We start from the raw sequence: 26,791 nt of genomic DNA on the forward strand, positions 1-26,791 counted from the left end.
CACAGCGTTACGCATAAGAATAATAATAATAACAAGAATCAATTCAATTAAAAAAAACACTTTATTTGTCCCCAAAGTGAAACTACAGAGTCTTTCAGGAAGCACATTCAACGACTCTAGAGCATGCTCCTATGTGCTACACCATCATCATTAAATATGAAACTGATTAAGAAGTAAAGAGCAGAAGCTAAAGCGTATAAAAGATTAAATGACTTCAACAAACAGGAGACGCTGAGGAACAACGACAGGGACCTAGATCTGTCCAGGACGTCCTGCGTCCCAGAGACGAGTCTTCACTTTCAGATCAGCAGTTCAGCCGGTCATCTGCTGTAGAGGGATTACACAGCAGAGCTGACCGGCTACCATGGCAACCGCATCGCCACTCTGTCATGACAACCGCGGGACGGATGAACAGCTCCGGCAACCGGCCGTCGTTTCAGTTTCTATGATGGAGGAGTGAGATGATCGTCTGTCTATCCATCCGTCCGTCCGTCCGTCCGTCCGTCCATCCATCTATCTATCTGTCTATCTATCTATCTATCTATCTATCCATCTATCTATCCGTCTATCAATCCATCCATCCATCTATCTATCTACATCTATCTAAGGACAATAAACAGGTTTTAACTGTTTAACTGTGATTTCCACTCAGTCCCTCTCATCCTCTCATCCTTTCATCCTTTCATCCTTTCATTCTCTCCATTTACTAATATTGGCAGATGACAGGATGAAACATTCATAACAAGCTCTGGAGATAAAAATCTAAATAAAACCAACACATGAGCCCTCCAGGACTCAGGACCTCTCAGGTAATATGTTTTACAGTTTTCGACTGTCAGTCATTTGTGGGACGCTTCATTTTCTCTGACTCTCACAGATCCAGTCCAGATGTGACAGGATCTTCACTTCACTCTCTTCGTTGTCTCAGTCTGTCCTACAGTTGCTTCTCTCTCTCATCCTTCATGAATAAAATCATTTATCTTGTCTTTTTTTTTCTTGTACGTGCAAATACAAACTGATTGACGTTCTAAAAGAAAACAAGCACCCAGCGTCCCGCCACATTACCTCGACACAACAGCCCCCAAAACCAAACGACAACGGAACAATCCATTGTGAGTGTGGTGACAGGTGAGACAGCTGCGCACTGAGCTGGAAGTAACTGGCGTCGCTTCAGAACCAGGATGGACGGAGACGGGATGCGCTGTTTGGCAAATGTGTGTCAGTCGCTCTGCATCATATCCACGCAACGCTGCAACTGTAAGAGGGACGGACTGAAGGACGAGGACGGACTGAAGGACGAGGACGGCAACGATGGAAAGATGAAGACCTGGGAGGAATCCTTAGAGGAGGAGGAGGAGGAGGAGGAGGAGGAGGAGGAGGAGGAGGACAGCTGGGTTATGATTTCAGGGACTGGAGTAACGTTTTAACTTCTAGGGCCTCGTTCACACCTTCACATTAACATCAATCCAACCTGAACACAAGAGTCCAGGTGTGAACACTGATCTGGTGTCAGTCCACATGTGGAGGTGGTCTGGGACACATGTGACCTCTTTCCTTTGGTAGTCCTATCCTTCCTTCCTTTCCTCTTTCCTTCATTCCCTCCTTCCCCTTTCCTTTCTTCCTTTCTTCCTCCCTCCATCTTTCCATCTTTACTTTCCTTCCTTCTTTCCCTCCTTCCTTCCTTTCTTTTCCTTCCTTCCTTTCTCCCTATTTCCTTCCTTCCTTCCTTTCCTCCTTCCTTCCTCCATCTTTCCGTCTTAACTTTCCTTCCTTCCATCCTTCCTTCTTTCCCTCCTTCCTTCCTCCATCTTTCTGTCTTTACCTTCCTTCCTTCCTTTCTCCCTATTTCCTTCCTTCCTTCCTTTCCTCCTACCTTCCTCCATCTTTCCGTCTTTACTTTCCTTGCTTCCTTCCTTCTGTTCTTCCTTCCTCCATCTTTCCGTCTTAACTTTCCTTCCTTCCATCCTTCCTTCTTTCCCTCCTTCCTCCCTCCATCTTTCCGTCTTTACTTTCCTTCCTTCCTTCCTTCTTCTCTTCCTTCTCTAAAATAACTACCATCATAAATAAATCAGATCTTAACACGTGAGAGTCTTTCCATCTTGTTCCAACATCTGGATCATGTCTCCAAGTCAACAAGCAGCTGTTGATGGTTCTGATCCAGCGGTAGGTAGAGATCCATTAGAGACAGCAGCTGCTACAATATTCTACTGACCACATGATGGCGCTGCTGATTTACAGACACACAAACTGAGATCAGATCTCAAGTGCTGGCTGGGGACGCATGTGGAGACACATTTATATTAAGACCAGGTGGAGACACAGGGACTTAGAGGTTTGTTGCAGGTCAGATTTTAATCTAAGGACTGAACAGAACTTATCAACGTCTCTCTGAGGTCCCGTCTCTCTCCAGTGCTTTGTATTTATATGTATAATAAAACCAACAGTGACGGGTCGGGGTTAGCAGTCAGTGATCATCTGCTCATGCTCATTAAAGAATAAGAGCCATGGACGGCTGAGCAGCCACAGGCTGTGCAGCTGTGGACGAGTCCAACACTTTCAGCCTCTTTGATGCGTTTCGTAAACACGTTCTTTCAGCGGCTCTGACTTCAGACCGCCGCTGATGGGATGATTAAAGGCGTCGACAGGAATTTGAGATAAAACAAACAAGAGATATGAAAAGGAGCTGCAATCACACTGAGAAGGAGCTGCTCACATAGATCCGGTCTGATCTCCTCATGTGATGCTCCATTTAGCAGAAACACAAAATAAACCAATCCCCACGCTGCTTATAGACACACAGTCTTTACGGAGTCATGGAGAACGGAAACGAGCTCAAAATAGACAATGAGCTCTTCCTTCATCTCTGGTTTAACACGGCAGCTGTTACTAACTTCCTTTAATAGTAGTCATAGCTTGACATTTCCTCTAACACAGATTAGTCCAAGTCATTCTGATAAACAGACATCCTTACTACCAAGGCTGAGTCTAGAAGATAACACCAGGACATCAAATATACCACAACTAGTTTCCACGACACGCCCTCACTGATGCACGCTGCCCTGGAGTCATGACAACTGTACTGTAGAGGATCTGTTCTTATTTCTATGACATGATATTTGTTTGAATATTATAAGAGGATATATTAGTGTCCTAAACAATCACAATATAATTCAGTGATTAATTTATTTAATTTGATAATAATAATAATGTACAATAATATGAAGGGTTTTGGCAATTAGTCTGTAAAACAAGTAGACGCCATGACAGCTGAAGCCAGAGCATGTAGAGCTCCCCCTGGTGGCCGGCTGCAGTATAGGTCATAAGCTCCGCCCCCTCTATGTGAAGTACACACTGTCAAGTCATTTTATTTAAAGGATGGTTTGTGTCATTGCAGGTAGTTAATATACGCTGATGTTTGTTCAAGTGTCAAGTTTAGTTTTAGTTATTTGACGTTAGAGAAACAGGATGCGTCATCATATATGATTGACAGCTGCCACTGACGACCGCTCTGTGAAGCGGTTGGAGGTGTATACCTGGATTCTAGCGTCAGTTTGACCAATTGGAGGAAGTGGAGACGTGTCGTTCATATTTTCTACAGTCTATGGTTTTTTCGCAGCAACGTCTCAGCCGTCAATAAGGCAAAAGTGTTGGATATTTTCTGCCTCCGTTGAAAAAGGGTTAGTTTGGTATGTTTCATGTTCTTCATCATGCAGCAGACCCACCCTCAATTTATTTTTGTGGAATAAAGTTTATCTGGAGTATCTCTGTTGGGAAGTGATTCTGCTCCTGCAAAGATCTGCTGGACCAATCAGATATTTTGGGGGCGGGGCTTAATGAGGAGATGTACAGAAGAGTAACAGTAGTCATGGACGTCATCTGAGAGACGTGGAGTTGCATTAGTTTAGTTTAGAGCCGTCTGCTTTCACATCTGTTGTAAAATATACTGACAGCAAAGTAACTTCAGTTTAGACGCCCCCCATGATGAAATCCCAGTGGAGCGTCACCAGACTCATACTCCTGGTGCTAATAAACCTGACGAGTGAAACAACAGAAGGAAAATGAACCTGGTTTATTCTAATTAAACAATGCTGCACCGCTTTGATTCACACACAGATCTAATTCATCTTCATTAACTAAACAAAACAGCATCAGTTTAGCTGCAAAGACGACTCATCGCTGACACTGATTCTTTTTAGCTCCTGTAATTATCAGAGACCTCAAGTCTTTAAGGGAGTGGAAAAGCATTTAGGTTTTGCTGTAACATAACTTAATGAGAGATCTAATTAACCAGTCAAATATAAAATAACATCAGAGCTCTCCGCGTCGTCACAGCCTTCAGTGGAGGTAGATTAACAATCCACAACATAAACATCAACGCCACCGATTTAGAAGTCTGCACACGTCCGAGCAGACAAAAACAAAATCAGACATAAAGAGACAGGGATGATTTATGGAGCCATGTTAAACCGCATCCATCCAGATTAGCCTCGTTAGCGACGGGCACAGCTGACAGGCCTCCAGACCCTCTGCACTCTGACTTTGTCCTCACTCTGCAGACTCATCCACGAGTCACTATCCCAATCAGAAGTGGCAGGAGTCAGCTGCTGCTCTAATTGCGTTGCAAACCAACGATTTCACGGCAAGGAAGCTGCCAGGAGGTTTTAAACAAAAGGGAGGTCTTGATTGTTATCACAGCAAATCTAATTCAGACGAGTGTCAGCAAACATCCAGCCACAGCCGACCACTGAAGGTTAGCATCTCACGTTAGCAAGCAGGAGGTCAAATCCAGACACCGGAATCAAAAACCTCAGCTCTAGAGATCAGCCTGACACACAGCAGGTAAAAGTTAAAGGAGCAGCTCTCACCTCGATGAGGAAGTCCCCCGTCCTGAGCCCCGCCTGCCATGCCACCCCGCCCTCGTCCACCGACTCCAGGTACTGCAGGGCGGGGAAGGCAGGTGTGGGAGTAAATTCCTCGATGGGCGTATCCGCTGCACGGCAGAGAGAGAGAGAGAGAGAGAGAGAGAAGTGAAAACATGTCGTCCAGCAACTTGAAGACAGCTGATGTATTTACCTGCCATGACACATGGAGCCATTTAACACAGGCTGTAAACCACATCAGCATTCAGGACCTTTAAATAAATATGTCACTGTTTTGGCCTGTTCATCGTCTTAATGCGTCCACGGTGTGACTTCAAGGTTAGCAGTAATTCATGTTGTTAAAGGCAAGACTCCCAAATGGAACACTGCAGGAGTCACTTGGACTGGATGTGCATCTCAGCCGTCCAGCTCTCAGAGAGCTGCATGAATTTCACTAAACTCTGAACTACAGGGGGGTCCGTGCATCTGTTAGTATTTCAAGTTTGCTTTTGAAACCAGAAACATCTTTTATTCTGCAGTCTGAAACAAAAAAAAGGAGAACGTCTCAGCATCCAACTTATTCTAGAGTCTAAAACCAAACTTGAAACACCAGACAGTCCACAGACCTATAGACTAAACACACACAGATAAAGTCTCATCTGTGTGTGTTTAGTCTGACCCTGCGTTCAACTGTAAAACATGTTTCCCTTGCAAACAGCAGAGCACCGTGTTTTATATTCAGAGGTAAACTGTGGCGCCTTTAGGGAGCTGCTGTTGGACTTTATTGCCTCTTTTTCTGGACATCGCCTTTTACACATCACCGCCCGCAAATAAAAAAAAAAAGGAACAACACACAGAGCAGCAGCATGAATCAATCTCAAGTTCTCTTTTAAATCCTGTTTCACCACATTCGTAAGAGCCTGTGCACGGTTAATCAATGCATATCTGATCAGGGACTCTGGAGACGGACAGCGATTGAAAAAAGGGGAAACTTTTCTCTCCACTCAAATGCATCCAAGTTCTAATTGGTGATCAGTCATTAAAAGGATTTAAATGGTTCCATATCTGACCTGATCTCGTCTGAATCACAAGTCAGACCACGAGTACGAGTGCATGAAGGGAGCTAGTCTTACGTGCATGCACAGAAAAGATTCATTTCTGCACGAGAACACCAAAAAATATTGTTTGAGTGCAGCAGAACTGTTTGAATGTCTAATATCCTGCACAAAACTGTTACTCTCTGTGCACACATGGTTGCAGCCTCCCTCCCTCCCTCCCTCTCTCCCTCCCTCTCTCCCTCCCTCTCTCCCTCTCTCCCTCTCGGGGAGGTTAAAGAAATTGTTGCAACTGGGAGAAACCAGTGATGACAAGTGACACTTCCTATAACTCAGCCTCCTACTGGAAGAGCCGGTGCACACGAGCATGTACGAGGGGGGCTTCATGGGGAGATTTCGTGTGATTGTGATGACTGTGTCTTTAGGTGTCTGGGGCATAGTGACAAGAGAAGGAGAAAGAGAAGGAGATAGGGAGAGAGAGAGAGAGAGAGGGAGTGAAAAGAGAAAAGGAGAAAAAACGCCGAGCGCACAAGAGGACGTGAGCTTATGTGACAGCTTGAGCATCGGCGCATGTTTGTGTGTTCACCCCCCGGTGCAGGATAAGCTCGGCTGGGTCAGTTCCCCCGGGGTGGTAGCAGTGTGTGTCAGAATGACTAGAACATTCCTCTTGTTTTTCAAGCCAAATCCCTCTTTCCTCTCCTCCTCTCCTCCTCGTGTCATTTCTCTCTCTCTCTCTCGCTGTGTTTTTAAAAAGCAGGAACGCTGATGTACTAAATTTACCTCTCAGTAACACAGTAACCATGGCACAGACCAATCCAGCTGCACCGCACAGTTGTGGAATGCAACGTGGATTATGACATGGCGAGAATCGTCATAGAAACCGACGCAGCAGCTCAAACTGGCTATTTTTAGAGCCGATCTCACGGCCCGGCGGAACATCAAACCGCCCGGACCGGCCGCCAGCATCACAACAACTCAGGAGGAGGAGGAGGAGGAGGAGGAGGAGGTGAAGGAGCGGAGGGCGCCGCACGGGCAGGTACACGCCAGACACAGGCTGGACGCAGCTTTGGTTTCACGCCTCGCAGGAAAAGGTTTTGCAAGAATGTGACCGTCTGCAGGAACCCTGGCGCACGCCACCACCTGCTGACTTCTCCTCAGAGAGGTCAAGATGCTTTTAAAATCCTGCAGAACTTATTTGCATGTTCTGGTAGGAGTTTATTTGGAGGGAGGTGAAGGGAGGAGGAGGAGGAGGAGGTGCACTGCTGCTCCATGCATTCTGTCACACACAAGCCCCACCACTGATTTAAAGAGGAGACAAACACAAGGGAAATGCATCAGCGTGATGTTTGCTGGTGTGTGAGCTGCAGCCTGGTCCTTTATGAGACACAAAGACACAAAGCATAAAAACTTAAAGATTAAACCGAGTCAGTAGATGCTCCTACCTTTTGCCCCCCGCAGGACGAAGCCAAAGCCCTCATTCTCCTTCTTCTGGAGCACCACCGTCTTCTCGTCCACCACGCAGTCACTGTGGAGGAGATGCCGAGCAGAGCGCCCGTTAGCACAGCCCATCATCCGCAGCATGGCCACGGACGCCCTGCCCGAGTGGAGGTTCATGCTGGAGAGCTAGTCCGGCCAGGGCAGGGCAGGGCAACCCCGACCCCACCCCACCACCACCACCACCGCTGCTGCTGCTGCCTCCTCCTCCTCCTCCTCCCCCTCCTCTTCCTCCTCCTCCTCCTCCTCTTCCTCTATGTCTATCAAACGGTATGACAGCGGCCCCGGCAGCCCGACCACAGCATCTCCAGGAAAGAGACGACCCCAAAGATTTATTATTATTGTTATTATTATTTAAAAAAAAAAAAAAATTAAAAAAAAAAGTCAGCCGACGACGGATAGAGACGCGCCTCCGGTTCCCTCCCCTGCGCCGCAGCTGCAGCCTGTCCGCGGGGTCGGCAGCGCGGTTACCCCCGCCGCGGCTCCTCAAGCTGCTGCCGCTGCTGCTGCTGCGGAGGATGAGGAGGAGGAAGAAGAAGAAGAAGCTCCGAGCGGCGGTGCGGGAGAGATGCGCCGTCGAGGAGAAGCGACATCAGGCTGGTGGTGGGGTGGGGGGGGCGGAGAGGGGGGGAGATATAGCGGCTAATGGCTCATGATGAGGCGGGAAGGAGAGGCAGAAGCTCGCCGGGTTGGTGGGGGGGTGGAGGGAGGGAGGGAGAGCGAGTGAGTGAGAGGGAGAGAGGGAGGGAGCGACGGAATCACGGTGTGGACGGATGTCTAGGAGCGCTGCGCTCTGCAAGGTGCAAGCACACAACCGGCTGGAGGGAGGGAGGGGAGGGGAGGGGGGGAGTCGGTGGAGCGACGCATGTCAGACAAACCGATTAATCGATAAAGAGTTGGAGAGAAGTGAATCCTGATCAGGATAATAGAAACAACTATTTAGAGCCGTGCTGCAGCAGTTTAACCTGATAAACCTCCTTAGACATTAAAATAAACTGATATATTCACTAACTGACCTGTAGAACATTATATAAATAGTTTTGCACATGAAATATTGGAACATTTTGCACATTTTCTGCCATGTTTTGCTTTTTTAACGACTTTTATTTTGAGGGAAAGAACTAAACTGTAGTTTTTTGGCTCCAGTCAAACTAGAAACTTTACATTAACTTACTTATAAAACGTCATATAAACATTTTGCATCAACGGGGCGAACCACGGTAGATTTGTTTGTTTGGCTCGTGGTTCATAAAAGGACTATAGGCTAATGACTGAAATATTAGTTGTTGATAGTCATTGAATGGTGAGGAAAACGGGGTTGTGCAGTGGCAGTGTGGAGGGGGGTGACTCCAGGACGCTGGAAGTCACTGTTAAGCCTTCTCGAGGTGTCGTGGGCCTAACTTAATGAAACATCGGTGACCCCAATGACATGCTGCATACTGCTGTTGTTTAGGCCAGGTTCCTGATGCCTTCATGTTGTTTGGTAGCTATGGTTAGCTGCTGAGCGGACCATACAAGCCAGCACCGTTAGGTTAGCTCATATTTCACAAGGTTCGAACTATCCTCTGCTGCTCTGTGGGCCTACAAGCCAGCAGCTTTTACTTAGTTTATGTAGATTGTAGGTTAAGCTAGCCAGTAGCATTTGGTTAGCTTATATTTCACAAGGTTTGAGTTAGCGTCAGCTGCTGAGCGGGACATACAAGCCAGCAGCATTTACTTAGTTCATTTAGATTGTAGGTTAAGCGTCATATCACATGACTATAGGTTTGTTAGGGTTTCTCAGTTGGACAGGGCCTCTAAATGTGTTTTGCCTGGGATCTTGGCACAAGGGATTGTAACATCTAATCCTGTGTATTAATGAATGTTGCACATGTTTTACTTTATTTTGAAGACTACACCTGAACTGGATGACTTGTGGTCATTTTAAAGGCAGGTGTATTTTTGCACCGTGCATTTAGACGTTTGCACATCAACAGAACTTCTCAATAAAGTTTTAAAAGTTTTTCTATTAAATCAAATGAACAGCTGACAGACGGTGAGTATGAGCTGTCTCTGGGTAGATTAGAAGTAATCCAGTAAATATAAATGTCTAGTTGACCCCCCCGTCTTTGTTTAGGTTTTGGAAATCGATGCATTGATGATGTAAACCCTCCAACTCTCCATGTTTGCAGTTATTAGCAGATACCTCCAGGTTTGCCCTCTTAAACCAAGAGTCAGAGCAGCGGCGGTCGCTTGTTCCGACCTAAACTGCTGCAGCTGTTTACGAGGAATCCTCCAAAAAGGTGATGCAGCATCTGAGAGCAGGAATGCTCCAACAGTAAGAGAAGGAAAGGCTCCTCTTTAAGTTTGACTCAGCAGCAGGATGTCTAATCTGACAGCTTCTCCTCAGCTCTCAGTATCCATCCTCCACCCCTCCCTCCACTACTCTTTTTTTTGATTTTTTGATTTATTCCTGGAATATACTTGGAGAAAATGGTACGTTCCATCTCTCATTTCCTGCAGTAATCAGGGCTGAGCCTGGTGCTCTGACACCGATCAGCATCATCATCATCAGCAGCAGCAGGACCGACCGCAAGTTTGCTCCTCCAGCCTGAGGGGGTTTGCTGTAAAGGTGCATCACTCAGCTGATATTAGGTGCAAGGATTACAGCGAGTAGAGACACGTGGGATGGGAGAGGGAAGGAAGAAAAAAAAAATAAAAAAGAAGGACAGAGAGAGGAGAGAATAAAGAAGGAGAGAGAGGCGCGACTGCCATCCTAGCAACAGTTCCCTTAGCAACGCAATCTGTCCAGAGAGGAAGGAGGCCGGCGATGCTGACACACTGAAGGTTATCTCCCAGCATTCCCTCACACACACACACACACACACACACACACACACCCTCTGTGTAATCACACCTTGATCAGCCAAATCTGACACCGTGTGGCCGCTTCAATAGGTCAGCCCAGCACGCAGCGAAGACCAAGAAGAAGAAGAAGAAGAAGGATGAGGAAGAAGGGCCTGACCGTTTATCAAAGGTGTCATCTTGTTCAACAAGTGAGGAAGAGGTGGGGAGGGGGGAGGTGGGGGGGTGCTGATTTATCAAAACACAGCGGAGCATGCAGGAAGCGGGACGCGCCGATCAATGGAGCACGCCGCCTCAATCTGGGCTTCACTGTGGGAGGCCTCGGTGTATTTATAGTCAGGAGGAGAGGCTCTGTACGCCTGCATCTCCTCCTGCACAACTGTTCTACTGAACGCCTGGCTCAAGGGCACGGTGGCTAGAGACAGCCGTCAAACTCTGCAATTCAGTGATGGATAGAGAAAACTGACATGGAGTTTTAAATCTTTTCCGTTTGGTTTTTCTTCTTCTGCTTCCTCTTTTGATTTTGTTAAAGCTTCTTCTTGTCCAGCTTCACTTCCTGTCTGTGTTTTCCCTCTGATTATAATGATGGTTTCTCTTTGTGCCACCTGTGTCCTGTTTACCCCTCGGCAAACAGGACACAGTTCTTTGTCTCCTGCTCTGGCTTCACCTCGTGTCTGTATTTGGGTTCAACCTCCTCGTCACACATCACAGAACGATGCTAGCTGAGCTATCTGTCATTTCTAACCTCCCGCCTCAAATGCAGCAGAGTACAGTCGGTTGCAGGTTCATTCCTCCAGCTGAGAGCTGATGCATCATGTATGAAAACCCACTTCTGTCTTTCCTCCACCTCTCCATCTCCACTGCTGCCTCAGCCAGTAAAGATCCCAGCGGAAGATGCACAGGACAAATGAAGAGCTCTGCACCTCGGTAAGGTTAACAACTTTTAGTCGAGTTTTAAACCGTCATCGGGACACAGAGGGTTAAAAAGTCATTGTGGGGTTTCTGCAGCAGTGTATTGGTTTCTGTACTTTGTTCTAAAGAGATCTTCTGTCAGATAACACTGGATGTAAGGGACTAGTCCACAGGTAACTCAAATAAGAGACAAATAAAAATATAAAGGTATCATGGTAAATTATGGTTGTAAAAAGTTCCATTATGTTGTTTTATGAGTCCACCTCGTGTCTGACCACGTTTACGACCTCCTTCTCAGGTGTCCTGATGACGTGTTTGGCTTCCTTGTTTCCCGTTTTATTTTGTTGTTGCTGTCTCTTTGCGTTAGTTTTACTTCACTACGACCTTTTAGCTCGGACTCTGGCGTGTTTATATTCCCCTGCACTTTTGTTCTGTACAAATTAAGCTTGATTAAAGTTCTGTTGTTCCTGTCTCCTCCCGTGTCCTCCATCCAGTGAAGCCAGAGAGGTTGTTTACAGTGTGGGCTTTTTATTTTTTAGGTTCTGGATTTCTATTTGCGGCCTTTAATAATAATAAGGAGGCTGCTCCGTGTAGTTATAGAACAGGGCAGGGAAGATGTCAGGGTGGACGGATGGGTTGACAAAACATTGGAAGACTGCTGTTTAGAAGAAAACCTAAAGTACCAAAAAAAAAATAAATGCTTTCCAGACTCTATTTATGACAACTGCATAATATATATATTTTTTTATTTTTATATATAATTGCTTTTAAGTTCTGCAGTGCTTACATCTACACAGAAACAATGCTGCAACCCCCTCATTAGGGTTTGTCTATCTGTATCCATGCTACAGTCAGTCATAGTGGCCTCTATTTTCATTTCCTGCTCATGAATGATGGGCTCTGTATTCAAGATATATATATATTATTTTTCTGTTTCTGTAAATACATCAGGGTTTCTTCACCGGGGCGTTGGCAGCTCAGTTTATCCTTTAGTTAATATGTGTGAGTCCTTCCTCTCACACACAGACCAGGAAACTTCCTCCTGCCTCATGCAGAATTTACCAGCAGCCTCTGCCAGTTAAAAAACAAATATGAATATTTTAAGTGCAGGAAGGACTTGACGTGAGAGCCTCAGAAAAGTCAGCTTACTAAAAAAAACTGTTTTTTTTCCATTAGGGAGCAGAGGTGAGGCTATATTCAGGTTAAAGTTTCATTTCCAGATGAGATTTCCCCTGGACCTTTAAACGTCACATGGGCCCTCTGTCTCTGCCACAATTCGGCCACAACCGGTCTCCAGCCCTGCAACGGTTCACCTTGACCCAAATCACTGACAGAAACATCTTCCAGCATGTTCCTGCCAGAGGAGAGGCAGCAGAGTGACGAGGGGAAATGTCAGCATGTCCTTCACAGCCTCACCACAGCGCCACTGGTCCTACCACATGCACCCGAGGAGGGTGGCAGATTCAGATATTAGAATTAAATCATCACGTTGTTTCAGGCCTGGGTGGACATCAGATTCATTACTGTCCATTAGCAGATGAAAGCCTATAAATGTGTAAGGATGATAAACAGAGCTGACGATGATGCTCCTCACATGACGATGAAGCATCAGTGGTGGGAGACGTTTGCTAACTTTCAGATGCTGGAGCATTTTTATTTAGGACATTATTTCTGAGCCTCATGAGTCACTGCCAGCAGAAGCTACATGGTCCTACACAGTGATTTCTCCTAATGGGAATGCCCAGACGTTGCCAAATTCTGGAAACGGGTATCTCTGACTTTTAGTGTCCCACTGACTAATGACCATCCCCCTCTAGATTTTGTCCTTGCAACAGACACAGATTTTATGGGCTTGACGCGCTGCAGCCAAATAAAATGTTGGCTCTGACCCGGCAGCAGCGGGCCAACTCTTTCCTTGAAATAGTTTTGATGGAGTGGTCTGTCGCCCTGATGCATAGAGCCTGGTCTTATAACTCTCCAGGAATGAGATGTGGCTCATATAGACGGGTTAAAGGAAGAGTTCAACGTGACAGAACTTAAAAAGGCGTGTTAACTACAGAATATATCATACGTGTATGCTGAACCTTCCCTGTCGTTTCATGTCGACTTCAAAAGTAAAGTAAAGAATGCACTGACAGAGGGTATTGTCCAAAATGTGTTTCTAGTTTTTGATACCTCTCTTGAAACCGTTTTGCTCATGTCCATCAAGATTCAACGTCCTGTGAACTCATATTGAAGCATTTGAACATCTTCTTTCAGAACTTGTTCCTCTACTGATCCTCTTTCTGACAAATATTGAGTCAAGACTCCATCCAACTGAACCACCTAACTCCACAGATACAAGTCTGGAGATACAGTAGACCAGACCTTAACTACCTTAACTACAGCCTTGCAGACCCTGAGTCCATCTGGAGATGCAATACGCACATGAATGGTAAGGGCAGTTATGAGGACGTGAATGGTGGAAAGGTCTAAGATTTTAGAACGAGTCTGCATTTACACACAACTGTACGATGTGTCAACAGAGAAATTCATGAGAATGAGCGGTTTGAGGTCCGAGACTGTTCATGCACAGCGTTTGTCTGCAATATTGACATAATGTGATAGACTACTCATCTGTTACGGGATTGAGCAAATGTTTGCCTTCTCTGCAAGTGTTAGAACTTTTCTGAATTTTCTACATTACTGCATAAAAAGTCCTGAAAGTAGGCAAAGAGAACCCAATCAAACCCAAGATACAGAAATATTACAATTGTGTGTTTACTTATTCAAGTAAATTTATCATTTGTTCATATTTGTGAGTTGTAAAACTGAGTGAACCCTTGCTTTCGGTACCTGTTGTGACCCCGCTGCGTGCAGCAGTTACCGGAAACCAAACATTTCTGGTAACAGCTGATCAGTGGTCTACAGCAGCTTGGAGGAATTTTAGCCCATTCCTCAGAACAGAACCACTTCAGTTCTGAGATGTTGGTGGGTTTCCTCACATCAACTGCTTGCTTCAGGTCCTTCCACAACATTTCTATTGGATTAAGGTCAGGACTTTGACTTGGCCGTTCCTAAACATTCATCTTGTTCTTCTTTAACCGTTCTTTTGTAGAACCACTTGTGTTCTTGGTTCTCGTTGTCTTGCTGCATGACCCAGATTCTCTTCACATTCAGCTCATGGACAGATGTCCTGACATTTTCTTTTAGAGTTCACTGGTAGAATTCAGAATTCATTGGTCCATCAATGAGGACAAGCCGTCCTGGTCCAGATGCAGCAGAACAGGCCCAAACCAGGACATTAGCACCCCCATGTTTGATGAACTTCTGAACAGATGGACTCTAATTGGGCCTTGAAATTAACTTGGACCTCAGTGATATGTAATATTGGATAATTTTTGTGAATTAAGAAACACATAAGTATAATATTTTAGTTTATTTAGTTTGACTGGTTTCTCTTTGTCTAGTTTGATGACTTGTGTGAATGGTTTAAATCCTTTTTGTGCAGAAATGTAGAACATTCTGAAGGACTCTAAAACCTTAGTGCAGCATTATAAATCCAGGCAGCAGTTAAATCGACGTACGTGTTGGGATGATGCCGGGCAGATTACCTGAAGTGATCAAACACAACCCAGAGCTCATTAATTTACATGTTCCTACAAGGACATGGAGCTCGCCCCTTCCATTGATTCGTTTAAACAGGGTCTGTTCACAATATATTCAGCTCTCCTTCCCTTCTCTCTCCCTCATATAAACAGAGGCGTATACATCCATCTTCATTTCTAATGAAGCTCATGTTGAAGTGGATGTGACGGCGGAGGAGAGCAGAGGAGAGAGGAGCAGAATAACTTAAAACAGAAGCCTTGGGATGCAGCGTCAGGTACCATTAGACAGAACTTTACACTTGGCAGAGAGGACGCGGCTGCATCTTAAATCTGCTTCTACAGCTTTTTTATTTTTTATTCCTGGAGAACAGAGGAGAGGTCTGAACAAAAAGCTCATTGAGGTTTTTGTTTTAAGAGGAACATGAGATGAAGAGGTTGTAAATACGTAGAATGTGACTTGTTGACATGATGTATTCTGCACGTTTGAAACAATAAAGTGGATTTCGTGAGGTCTCACCTCGAGGCGTCAAAGCTGTCGTAGGAGCCCACGGTGTAGTGTCTGAAGAGCTTCCTCCTGTCGGCCCGGTCCGCTCGGGAATCTGACAAATCACAGAGAGAGAGAGAGAGAGAGAGAGAGAGAGAGAGAGAGAGAGAGAGAGAGAGAGAGAGAGAGAGAGAGAGAGAGAGAGAGATCAATACCAGCATTTACAAGAGTTTATAAATCAGTGACAGACATCAGAGCTGAGGAAACACCGTCTGGACAAATAGAGACGTAAAAACTGACACTAACTGTTATAGATAAATAACTACATAAATAGAAGGATGGATGGATGGATGGATAAGATAAATAAACAGAAGGATGGATGGATGGATGGAACAATGGATGGAAGGATGGATGGATGGATGGAACAATGGATGGAAGGAAGGATGGATGGAAGGATGGAAGGATGTAACAATGGAAGGATGGATGGAAGGATGTTTTATGAATCCCAAACTGGTAAATGTCACTGTTGCAGGAGCATGTACAGGGACTCAGCGTACCATACATAATATATAACGAATAAAATAAAATAGGAAAACTAAATCTACATCCACAATATTTACAAGAATAATAAAATAAGTGAATATTAAATGAAATTACAGTGAAATTAAATGAATTGACAACCAACAACCATACGTCCAGTCCAGTGTCTGTCTGTCTATCACTGACTGATGGATGAAGGCACCAAACGTTTCCTGTAAACATGTTCATCTCCTAGTTGTTATGAAATTAAGGCCAAAAGAGAATCAGCTGTCGTCTGAACAAACTCTGTCTGTTCATTTAAACCATAAAACACGGTTTGAAGAAACAACAGAATGAAACCACTTCCCTCCATGAAGGACAGATGTAAACCTGTTTTTTTTTTTTGCTCTATAAACTCTTTTGTTTCCAAAGAAATATTTAGATTTGCTGTTTGTCTCCTTTGTTTAAAGCTTAGTCACAAAACAAACAAGTTGAGTTGAAAAAGGGTCAGAAAGATTAAACCAATTGGTTTCAAAGATTTCACATTTAGATTTTCGTCAGTGGATTAGAGGGAACAAACGACGGTCTGGCTGTCTCACCGTCACCATCACGGGGCAACAAGAGGTTTCAGTTAAATATAAAAACACCTGACGGTTTAATCTTCTACAGAGGTGTCAAACATTATTTTCACGCACTAAATGAGAATAAAAACAGAGCTGAATGTGTTAAACACTGATTATTTCTGACACACACGACCCCCAGAGTAAAGTCCGTCTTAGTCCGTCTCTTTTATTTGTCCTGCTCAGCACCATCTCCCCCCTCCTCCCCCCTCCTCCCCCCCTCTCCTTCCTTCACATACTCTCACACCAGCTGTCACACTTTCACAGAAACTCCATCTCCTCTGATCCGGCTTAGATCTTGTCATCTTTGCAGGAACACTTTTTTTTCCTCTCCTCCAATATTCTGCGTCCACGGTGTCAGATTGGAGGGAGGGAGGGAGGGAGGGAGGGAGGTAAACTAACAGCTGATAGAGATAAGAAAGGAGAAGAGGAAGGAGGCGAAATAAAGACATAAACAGAGATATTATGTGTAACAGCAGAGGAACGGACGGGAGGAGAATAGTACGTCCACAGCATCGTCACACTCCATGGCAACTGCTGTCTGATTGCGACCAGCTGGTTACTATGGTCACAGATCAATAGAGACGGTGCAGGCAACTGTGTGTGTGTGTGTGTGTGTTAGTGTGTTAGTGTGCGTATGCATCACTGATGAGAACACAATGTATTCATATTTGTGTTGATGTGTGAAAACATGTACGCTAGACTGCATCTGTATTTGCATCATTCTGTCAGCTGTTTATACTGCGAGCATGTGTGTGACTGTGTGTGTGTGAGTGTGGGAGCAGAAATGGATCCTATTGGACATCTGGTCCTCCCTGGGTTTCCTCCAGGTCTTTATTTCTCCCTCCTCTCTTACATCAGTTGTATCTCACCTCACGGCACAGAGACGGAGCCGAGTGAGAACGAGGCCGACGAGCCGGAGCTAAAACATGAAGTCGGTCGTTGGGCTTCAATCTGAGATCACAACACCGTCTACGTCAGACTGTGACTGGAATTATAACGGATTGTATTATTTTGTCGTAGTAGAATCACTAGGTCTGGGTACTTACTGATATTTCAAGTTTGGTTTTCAGACTCTAAAATAAAAACGTAATAAATAACTAAACAAGTAAATTTACCCTTTGTCTTTTAATCTATGGAAATACAAACAAGAAAGAGAATTAAAGGAGAAACCAGTGGTTATTTGATTCATATAGAAGCAGAATTTTTTTTGTAGGTGAAGAAGAAGAAGTTGTTTAAATCAGTCAATGATTTCAAATCTTTTCTCTTGGTCTAAAGCATAGACTGTATATAAATATGGACATTACGTCTCCACTTCCTGTCATTGGCCAAACTGACGCTATTTTCCCAGAAATGTGAACGATGTGAGCCTAAATGAAGACGTAGCTGTGTGTTCGTCCCTCGTCTCTGATGTGCTGCACTACAGAAGCGCAGAGAGCTAATTACTGCGTACGCCGCGTCTCCTGGGTCGTGTTTATTAGACAAACTCAGGGAAGCTGTTTTTGACGACACCTCTGGGACCATGCGGCGCCACATGTGACTTCTTTGCTCATTAAAGTGGAGCAGGATTACAGGTGAATTAGTTCAGTGTCGTCTGTAGAAGAGCTGCAGTCCACGGACACTTTACAGTATTTACTGAAAACAAGGGAGATGTGTAGTTTTGCAAGTCACTGATATGTAATATTGGCTCATTTCTCTGTATTGTGTACTGCAAGTATAATATTTCTGTTTCATTTGGTTGATTGGGTTCTCTTTGTCTACTTTTAGGACTTGATTGGAAACACTGGAACAGATGGACTCTGACTTGGCTCTTGTAGTATGTCCTCAGCTTAAGTGGTCAGACTGCATTGTGGGTAATGTATGCTTCAAGGTTTGGCAAGGACGAAGGAAGTAAGGAATAAAAGACAGAATATCAGGAGTCTGGCATTACAGCAGGAGTGTCAAACTCCTTTTAGTTCTGGGGCCACATTCGGCCCAATTTGATCTCAAGTGGGACGGCCCAGTAACGTAGTAGCATAATAACCTGTAACTAACGACAACTCCACTTAGAAAAATAAATGCAATTTTGTTGCATTGCTGCTGGTTAGTTCTGTGTCTCAGTGTTGTTTTAAAGGGCGACATCTCACTAAAACAGACGAACCCCTAGTGGACAAATTAGGAATAGCAGCTACTTTTATTGAAAAATTGCAGTTAACGTCTTCAGTGTAATTTTAGCACATCTTGCGGGCCATGTTGGACCCTTTGGCAGGCCGGTTTTGGCCCCCGGGCCATATGTTTTGCACCCCTGCATTATAGAACTGTAGTGTTATTTCTACTGAGGGTCAACGAGCGACGGCCCCGCCGGCCTCAGTCTGCCACCGATCATAAACAGTGAGTATCTGACGGAGGGGTTTGCTCTTCTACTGTAACCTATGTGTTGACATGAATGTTTGATCCATTGTGCCTTTCAAAATATTCAAGTTAATTTGACAGATCTTTCATTTTAGAAGTTGAACAGAGTCAAATATATGAAGAACTGAATGAAAACACATGCTGCAGGAGCGGACAAGCCTTTTGTGAAGCTTTCACTTAAATGTGCAGTGCTTGCTTCCTGGTCTGTGAGGCCGACCCCCCTCCCCCCTCCAAACACACACTGCTGAACCTGCATGATCAATGAACTGTGAATGTGTGTGCGTGTGTGTGTGTGTGTTTCCCATGCACAGCTCCCTCAAGTGATCTGAAGGATCCTGACCCTGACCCTCGACAAAGCATCTATCTAAGCGGGCCTTAATCCTACTGCATCTATTGAATTAGAGGGATTAGAAGGAGAAAGTGTTCAAGTTAAACCAGCATGTGTGTGTTTCTGTGTGTGTGTGTGTGTGTGTGTGTTTGTGTGTGTGTGTGTGTGTAGGTTGTGGAGATGAAAACGCTGATAGGCCGCATCCTTCACATGTAAGAGAGGGAGATGAGAAGTCTTGTCACCGTCATCTTCTGTCTAATCATCTATTCAGATGTAATTTTAGACTTTCTGACACAAGGTATCTGGTCATCTGAATTTCACCACGGAGACTACTTCCTGGACCAGAGAGACCTGGACCAGCAGTCACCGTGGACACTACTTCCTGGACCAGAGAGACCTGGACCAGCGGTCACCATGGAGACTACTTCCTGCTTCAATCAAGGACAACAAATCACCTCAGGAGAAACAACATTAAGACTAAGATCAACTCTATTTTCACCTTTAGACGACACAACAGTCGTTTTATTTTTATGTAGCGTCCATAGAAACAGTGGAGTTGGATCTGAATAATTGATCACGTTGGAGAAACATTGTTCATAATTAAAAGCAGCCGCTGACATATCTACCCATCACTCAAGCAGTTTTCTTATACAGAACAGTTAATACTGTTTGCTTAAATGAAATACAGTTTTTCATTCCACTCCTCTTGTGGCAATTATTCAGTGTAAAAATATGAAGTATTATGTCTGGGCTTCACATGAGCTGGCAGCAATGTTCCATCATATTCACAATGTGGAGACAGAACAGCTGAGCCTGCACCTGACGGAGAGTGTTGTGGGACTAAACGCTTCCATTCAGGATGAATAAATGATGACGTAGGTACCGAAGAGATACCGTTAACAAATTATTTTCATCTCGCTGCTCATGAGCCGCTTTAGATGAAGCATTGTCTGTGAAGAGTTTGTCCTCCAGGATCCTGGTAGATAAACATGGTAGAATTTCTTTCTAAAGCCAGAAAATGACAACGGGAACCTGAACTGACTCCTTTGATATAAGATTTAGTGTGTAGAGATGTGGCAAAATAGAACTGACAAATGGAAGCACACCTGTAAGAATGATTCTTCTACGGATGGTTAAAGGTGTAGTGTTTCTGGAAAATGTGCATAGTTTCTTTTTTTTTGTGCAAATGTTTTATTATCTGTGTTTCTAACCATAGACAGTATAAAGATGGACGGTGGAACAGCTCCTCTAAGTGAAGCCAAAGCAAGTAGAGCTCCCCCTGGTGTCTGGCTGCAGTATAGGTCATAGGCTCCACCCCCTCCATGTTAGTGGGCGGGACGAGTCAAACTAAAACACAAAAATTCGCACCAAATACATTTTTTTCAAGGATGGTTTCTGTCATTTTAGGTAGTTAATATAATGTAATGTAATGTAATTAATCTTTTGGATAAGTTTCGTTTTATTTAGTTATTTGACGCTACAGAAACAGGATGTGACATAATGCGCTTTCAAGCTAAGCAATCTGCATTATTTGCCTGCATCTAGTGGGGATATGATGCTACTACAGATAAAAACAAAAACAAATAGTGCAGCCGTTTTAGTGGAAGTAATGATATCTAACATTCCTCGTTTCACAGCTGCATGTGTGAACAACATGGAGGAAATCTCCATCTTCTTCTGGATTGTATAATGATCACAATGGTAGAATGTGATGATGTCCAGAATAAATAAAATGTCCAAAGGTTGAATTGTGTGTACGTTGCCTCCTGTAGTGGAAACAGTAGGATTTTGTAGCCAGATTCACTTTCAAGAGGTTTGGTTCTCCAAATGTCCAAATGGAGAGTGGGCCTGGTTCTATTGTTACTAGAACCTTTGTGGTATTTCTCTAAACTCTTGGTCCAGTTCTGGTCAAGGGGTTGCTGAATGAGTTCAGAATGATATCATTGCTATCAGGGTGTTTTCTACGATCTGATCTAGAAGACGTTTTAGTTGATCACTAATTAATCAGACACAATGTTACTGACACTGAAGTCTGACCTATCATAGAGACCAGGGTCCATAGAGACCAGGGTCCATATAGAGACCAGGGTCCATGGAGACCAGGGTCCATGGAGACCAGGGGTCATAGAGACCAGGGGTCATAGAGACCAGGGTCCAGAGAGACCAGGGTCCAGAGAGACCAGGGTCATGTATATGGGCCTGATTGGGAGCTTGGTTTTGGAGCCAATTCTGATTTATTTTGGGTATTGTTTTAGGTGAGCTTCACCTCCCAAGAGGTTAAAACAGCTCACTAGTTATCATGATATATTTTTTAATTTGCATCTCAGTAGTCTTGTGGACTCTGGATATCTGTCGTCTAGTTTTGTATGGCAGCTAGACGACATGTGAATGGTAAGCTCAAACTAACTTCCAACCTATTTCTCAGTTTCCTATGAGTTCTCCAATCAACCATAACTACTGAGTGGACCAATGTCCATCTAACTGCAGCATACAGACATGCAGACAGACATGCAGACAGACAGACGGACAGACGGACAGGTGACCCGTGGTTTTGGCTGAGGCTGCCTCTGAATGGAGCTCTTGCAAGCCGCCATACTGTGCTCCATTTTCTGACAGGCGTTCTGTGCAGGCAGACCTGGGGGCAATGTGAATATGGCACAGTGTGAGAAAAGCTCCCCGCGCCAACGGCCTTGGGTTAAGCTTTAAAATAAGCCACCCAGAAGAAGGCAAACAGCCAGAGAGAGGAGAACAAGTTGCTCCCCATCTGCCTCGATCAGCGCTGACATGCTCCTCAGAGCAGGGACGGCTAAGAGAGCGGGTGGGTGTTGGGAGTTGACTCTATGCAACGCTATGCTGGGTGATAATGTCAATAATTAAAGACTGCCAGAGAGGAGAATACCAGAGGATGACAAAGATCACGGAGCGAGGACGACAGTCAGAGAGACGGAAAGAAAACTGGCCTCGTCCTAAAAGCTGCGCCTTCCTCTCAGAGAGTAGAGCACAAAGAGAACGTGAGGACGAGGAAAAACTGGGGGATGGAGCGTGGCGTGATACGTTCATTAGCCTGCACCCAGAGGACATCAGAGCACAGCTGAGTTAGCAGGGCAACGCAGCGCTTAGCATTGTGCACCACGGCCCGGGGGGGCAGAAAGAGACGAGGGGGGAGGCAGAGACACATGCAGCTCAGACACCGGAGGAAGAAAAGCCACGTGCCATCACTCTGCTTCAGGAACTCTCAGCATTTGGCTTCTGTCCTCTGTATCCAGCCCCCCTGCCCCCCCTCCCTCGCCTCCCTCTCCACAAAAACTGGGTAATGGCAAACAGTGCGTGTCCCACATAAGTCATTGTCCCACCTCCAACCACCACGCAGCCCTAGGTGATTACACTTACAGCTCCTCTCCTCAGTGGCCTTGGCCGGGATCTCCTCCACACAGTCGGCCGGAAACCAGCCCACCTGGCCGTGAGCGCTGCCCTCCCAGAAACCCCCCTCTCCGATGCTCAGGACTGGGGAAAGAGGGGAGAGAGGACGGAGAGGAGTGAGAAGACAGGGAGGACGACGGCACAAAATAAAAGAACAGAACAGTGTGTCCCCTCCCAGAGATCATTTAAAACACTTTATATTTAAATGCCACATTTAAATAACGAGTTCTGCCATTAAAGCAAAGGTCCTCGCTCACTCACGGTCTGCTACGTTAGATCAACACTGAGTACGGTTTAGTCGAATCTGAATCCTACATCTGTCAGGAGTTGGGATTAAATATCATCGTTTAACATCGGAGCTGAGCTCAAACCAAAAAAACTGTTTAAAATGCAGCGAAACCTGATAAAACACAGAGCACACTGTGTCCTCCATGTCTAAGAAGAAAGAATTAAAGAAATAAAGTTTGATTTTTTTCAGCTTTTTAATGATAATTTAATTCAACACTGTTTGACAGAAGGGTTCAAAGCAGGACTCCATGTTTTTATGGTTAAATGTGAACACCGTACATATCTCGTGCATTCAAAGTAAGTTTCCGTGACTTTTCTGACTGACATGGTTCATCATGAACTACAAACATCATGCGTCCCTCTGCAGCAGGAAGCTCTCTGATTAGAAACGACTGGGCTTTGTGGACATAAATATGAGTCAGTAATTGGATAAATCATTCCTGCAGGGCATTAATAGTTTCTGATGATGTTCACATCCTTCACAGAACGTCTGCTGATGAGGAGGAGGATGCAGAGTCATTGTCATCAGGTGATGTTCTGTCTCATTTCCGGTCGTTTGACTTTTAGTCACAATTATAAAATAAATAATAAATCATTTTATTTGCTTTTTCAGTTATAGCGTCTTAGTTGAAACCAGTACAGGTTCTCAGGCAAAACATTATGACTACCTAATATTGTGTAGGTCTCCCTTATGGTGACTCATCAGAGAATGGACGGGGGGGGGGGGGGGGGGGGGGGTATTTGAGGGGAGGGGCCTCTGTGGATCATCCAACAGATACTTGATCAGTTTGGGATCTAGTGAATCTGGAGGCCAGGTCAACACCTTGTGCTGTTCTTCATGTTTTTTTTTTAGTTGTTCCTAAAGTGTTTTTGTGTGTGTGTCTGTGTCAGGCTGCATCCTGCTGGGGATGGCTGCTGCCATCAAGGAGTGTCATTGCTATGGGGTGGGGGTGCCTGGTCTGGTCTAGGTGGGTGCTACATGTCTAAGTAACATCCACACCAATGAATGCCAGGTCCAGAAGTTTCCCAGCAGAACACTGAACTGTCACAAGATGGTCAATGTTAATGACTTCTCCTGTCAGAGGTCATAATGTTGTGGCTTGTGGCATATATATATATATATATATGTATAGCTATGGGATTTTAAACACCACATGTGTGATTGATTGTCCGGAGCATATTCAGTTCCCTCATAAAGAATAGTAGGGCAGGGAGGCTGGTCTGGCTGAGTCTGAGTGGGTTCTATTTGTCTACTTTCAGGACTTCGTTGATGTTTTGATAAATTTTTTTGCAGAAAATGATCGATGGTGCAAAACCTTTTCAGACAGCTCTATTCCCAGTGTCTCACCTTTGACCCCTGTCTGCTCTTGTACAGGTTGATCTCTCCCTCTGCCTGGGCCGTGTAAGGACGAACCACCACAAAATGTCTCCCAGGGACGGGCGCTGTACAGCTTCCTCCTGGTGCCTACGGTCTCGCTGTGACTGCTGGGGACTGAGAGGAAACAGAAACACACACAGCTGGTCAGGGATGGAGTGTCGCACACAGCTCGAAACCAGAGACACGGGGAATCTACGGCTGTGCAGGAAATCTGAGGAAGCAACTGTTAATCACAGAGACACAAATATGAACTGGCAGGAAAAATGTTGGCGGTGAAAACTGTAAGGCGTGTACGGATTAGCACGGCCCGCTTTTGACGAGTCGCTGAGGGAGAGAGCAGTGTATAAATGATGGCTTAATAGCATCATGGCTCCGCGTCCTCTCCCCTGTTCCTCCTGTTTTCTGGTTATTTTCCCTCCATCATGTCTCTTGTCCTTGTTTTGCCTCTGACTGTGAGTGTTGAGTCTCTGGGTGGAGTAATCCAATCAGCTCCTGCTCTGCAATCAGTCCACACACCTGAAGCCTATCCATGCATCATGCCCCGGTCTCTGACCCCCCCCCCCCAGTTTGTTGTGTCTACCTGTTTGTTACCTCGCTGATCCAGGGCGTCTAAAGGATTTAGATTACGTCTTTGCACCCAGGCTTGATTTATCTGTAACCCGTCCCTCTCTGGGTTCATCACCTCAAACAGCCAGCCAGCTTCCAGCCGAGCTCAGCACCGCTCCACTTCTCCCAGCCTGCAGGTCCAGCCTGCTTCCTACCTGCCTCACCTCCAGCCTCGTCTTAACCTGACACTGGTCAAATAATATCACTTTAAACACAACTCTCTGGATCCGTGTTCTGCTTCTGGGCGTTTTTGCATCGGTATGAGACAGATGATGAACCAGAATGCAGCCGTCAGTAACACAGCTGCAGCTTATCTGCTGCAACACGTTGAAATGTCTGTTTAGAAAAAGACGACGAGAAATCTTTCATTAAGAGCAAAACCAAAATGAAGTGCATTAAAAAAGATGTTAAAGAATTGAGGACAAACTGTTCATGTTTCATATGCAGTACATTTAATACGTATCGTCTTTGGATGGGATGGTTTATTGGAGTATTTGTTTATGGATGTTTATATTTGATTCTTCTTAAAAGCACAGCTGGGATCGGCATCTTGCAATTTCATGATTGTTTTTTGCGTCATGCATGCAAAGAGAATAAAGTCTTTTCTTCTATTTCTAGTTGGTTCACATAAGAAATAACTTCAATTCACTTATATCTACTAGGGCAGAGGATTTATACCCAAATATTAAGGGACCAATCACATTATTTATGAACCATCACAGTCAAAGTTTACAAGCTTACAAACAGCCACTCATTTCTAATGGTCACTCAGTTCATTTGGTGTCAGGGTATCCAGAATATTTCTCTCTGGGACAGATTCTTGAGCTGATCTCCTCCTCATCCCACAGAAACTTAGTGAAATAAAGTTTGCTTCAGCATAAAGTTTTTGCCTCTGCTCCTGAACCGAAGTATTCCAATATCATGTTCTGGTATTCGTAGCTTCAGGGAGCTTGTCTTGTCTCTCACGTGTCAGGCCACATGGACACGGATCGACAGTTTAGAATTATCTGAACAAGGATTTTCCTCCCAGTACGACGGTGATTGACAAAAAACTTAGGAGGAATCAGAGCTAAACACTGAAGGTGAAAAGGTTCAGAACGTTTCAAATTAGCTGCGTTAAGAATCAAACACGGATGAAAGGAACAAAACTAAAGAACTGTTTGTCAAAAATACACTCCAGGATGCAGAGGAAAGAAGGCAAGGGGGGGGGCAAGAATGTGGACTGGTTCTGATCCACTGAGCTGCTGGACACACTGAGGGCCACACAGAGAAATACTGAAGATTAAAGATGGAAAATAAATCAAGTTTGTGAATAAGAATGAGTGAAAGCATCAGCTCTGATTATAGGGATGCAGGTTGTTGTTCAATCTGAATTTAGATGAATGTAGAAAAAAATAACCTGCAACATAAACACATGTGACCACAATCTGTCATCCATCATCCATCCATCATCCATCCATCATCCATCATCATCAATCCATCATCCATCCATCCATCCATCCATCCATGCAGCTGAGATGAGACCACAGAGAGGACAACTATGAGGATGACATGATCACGTAGCGCCACTTAGTGGTCGGCCTCTATAACAGCACGTACCACCACAGATGGAATGAGAAGAGGACGCTGTCACATGACCGTAGCACGAGGCTTTTATTTGAAACTAAAACAACAGAATGATACATATTGAGTTGTTTTTATGTCATGATAAAATCTGCAAGTTTCAATCAGGGTCCCAGCAGCAGCATTAAAGCCTTTAGTCATGTTGCATGTGAACACCATCAGAGAGACAGAAAGGAGTCAAGAGGAGGCAGCGAGATAAAAAAAAAAACCCACAGCACAGCCAAGGAGGAGATTAAAAAGAAAGAGGAGAATGGAGAGAGAGAGAGAGAGAGAGAGAGAGAGAGAGAGATGAGAGAGAGAGAGAGAGAGAGAGAGAGAGAGAGAGAGAGAGGGGAAGGAAATGGTTTTTTCAAGTAAGTGGGTCACCTTGTCCTGTAGACTGC

General features: G+C 44.8%; 1 protein-coding gene across 1 annotated transcript in view; it reads right to left on the reverse strand.

Moving 5' to 3' along the window:
- The window catches only part of shank2a (SH3 and multiple ankyrin repeat domains 2a), a 141,750-nt gene that overhangs the window by 38,380 nt on the left and 76,579 nt on the right, over positions 1-26,791 (reverse strand). The window contains 7 exon segments of the mRNA XM_084541366.1: positions 4,866-4,990; positions 7,357-7,439; positions 15,269-15,350; positions 22,484-22,597; positions 24,150-24,156; positions 24,159-24,239; positions 24,241-24,286. Coding sequence (XP_084397492.1) covers positions 4,866-4,990; positions 7,357-7,439; positions 15,269-15,350; positions 22,484-22,597; positions 24,150-24,156; positions 24,159-24,239; positions 24,241-24,286 — 538 coding nt within the window.

Source organism: Chelon labrosus, assembly GCF_963514085.1.
Source record: "Chelon labrosus genome assembly, chromosome: 3".
Taxonomy (NCBI): domain Eukaryota; kingdom Metazoa; phylum Chordata; class Actinopteri; order Mugiliformes; family Mugilidae; genus Chelon; species Chelon labrosus.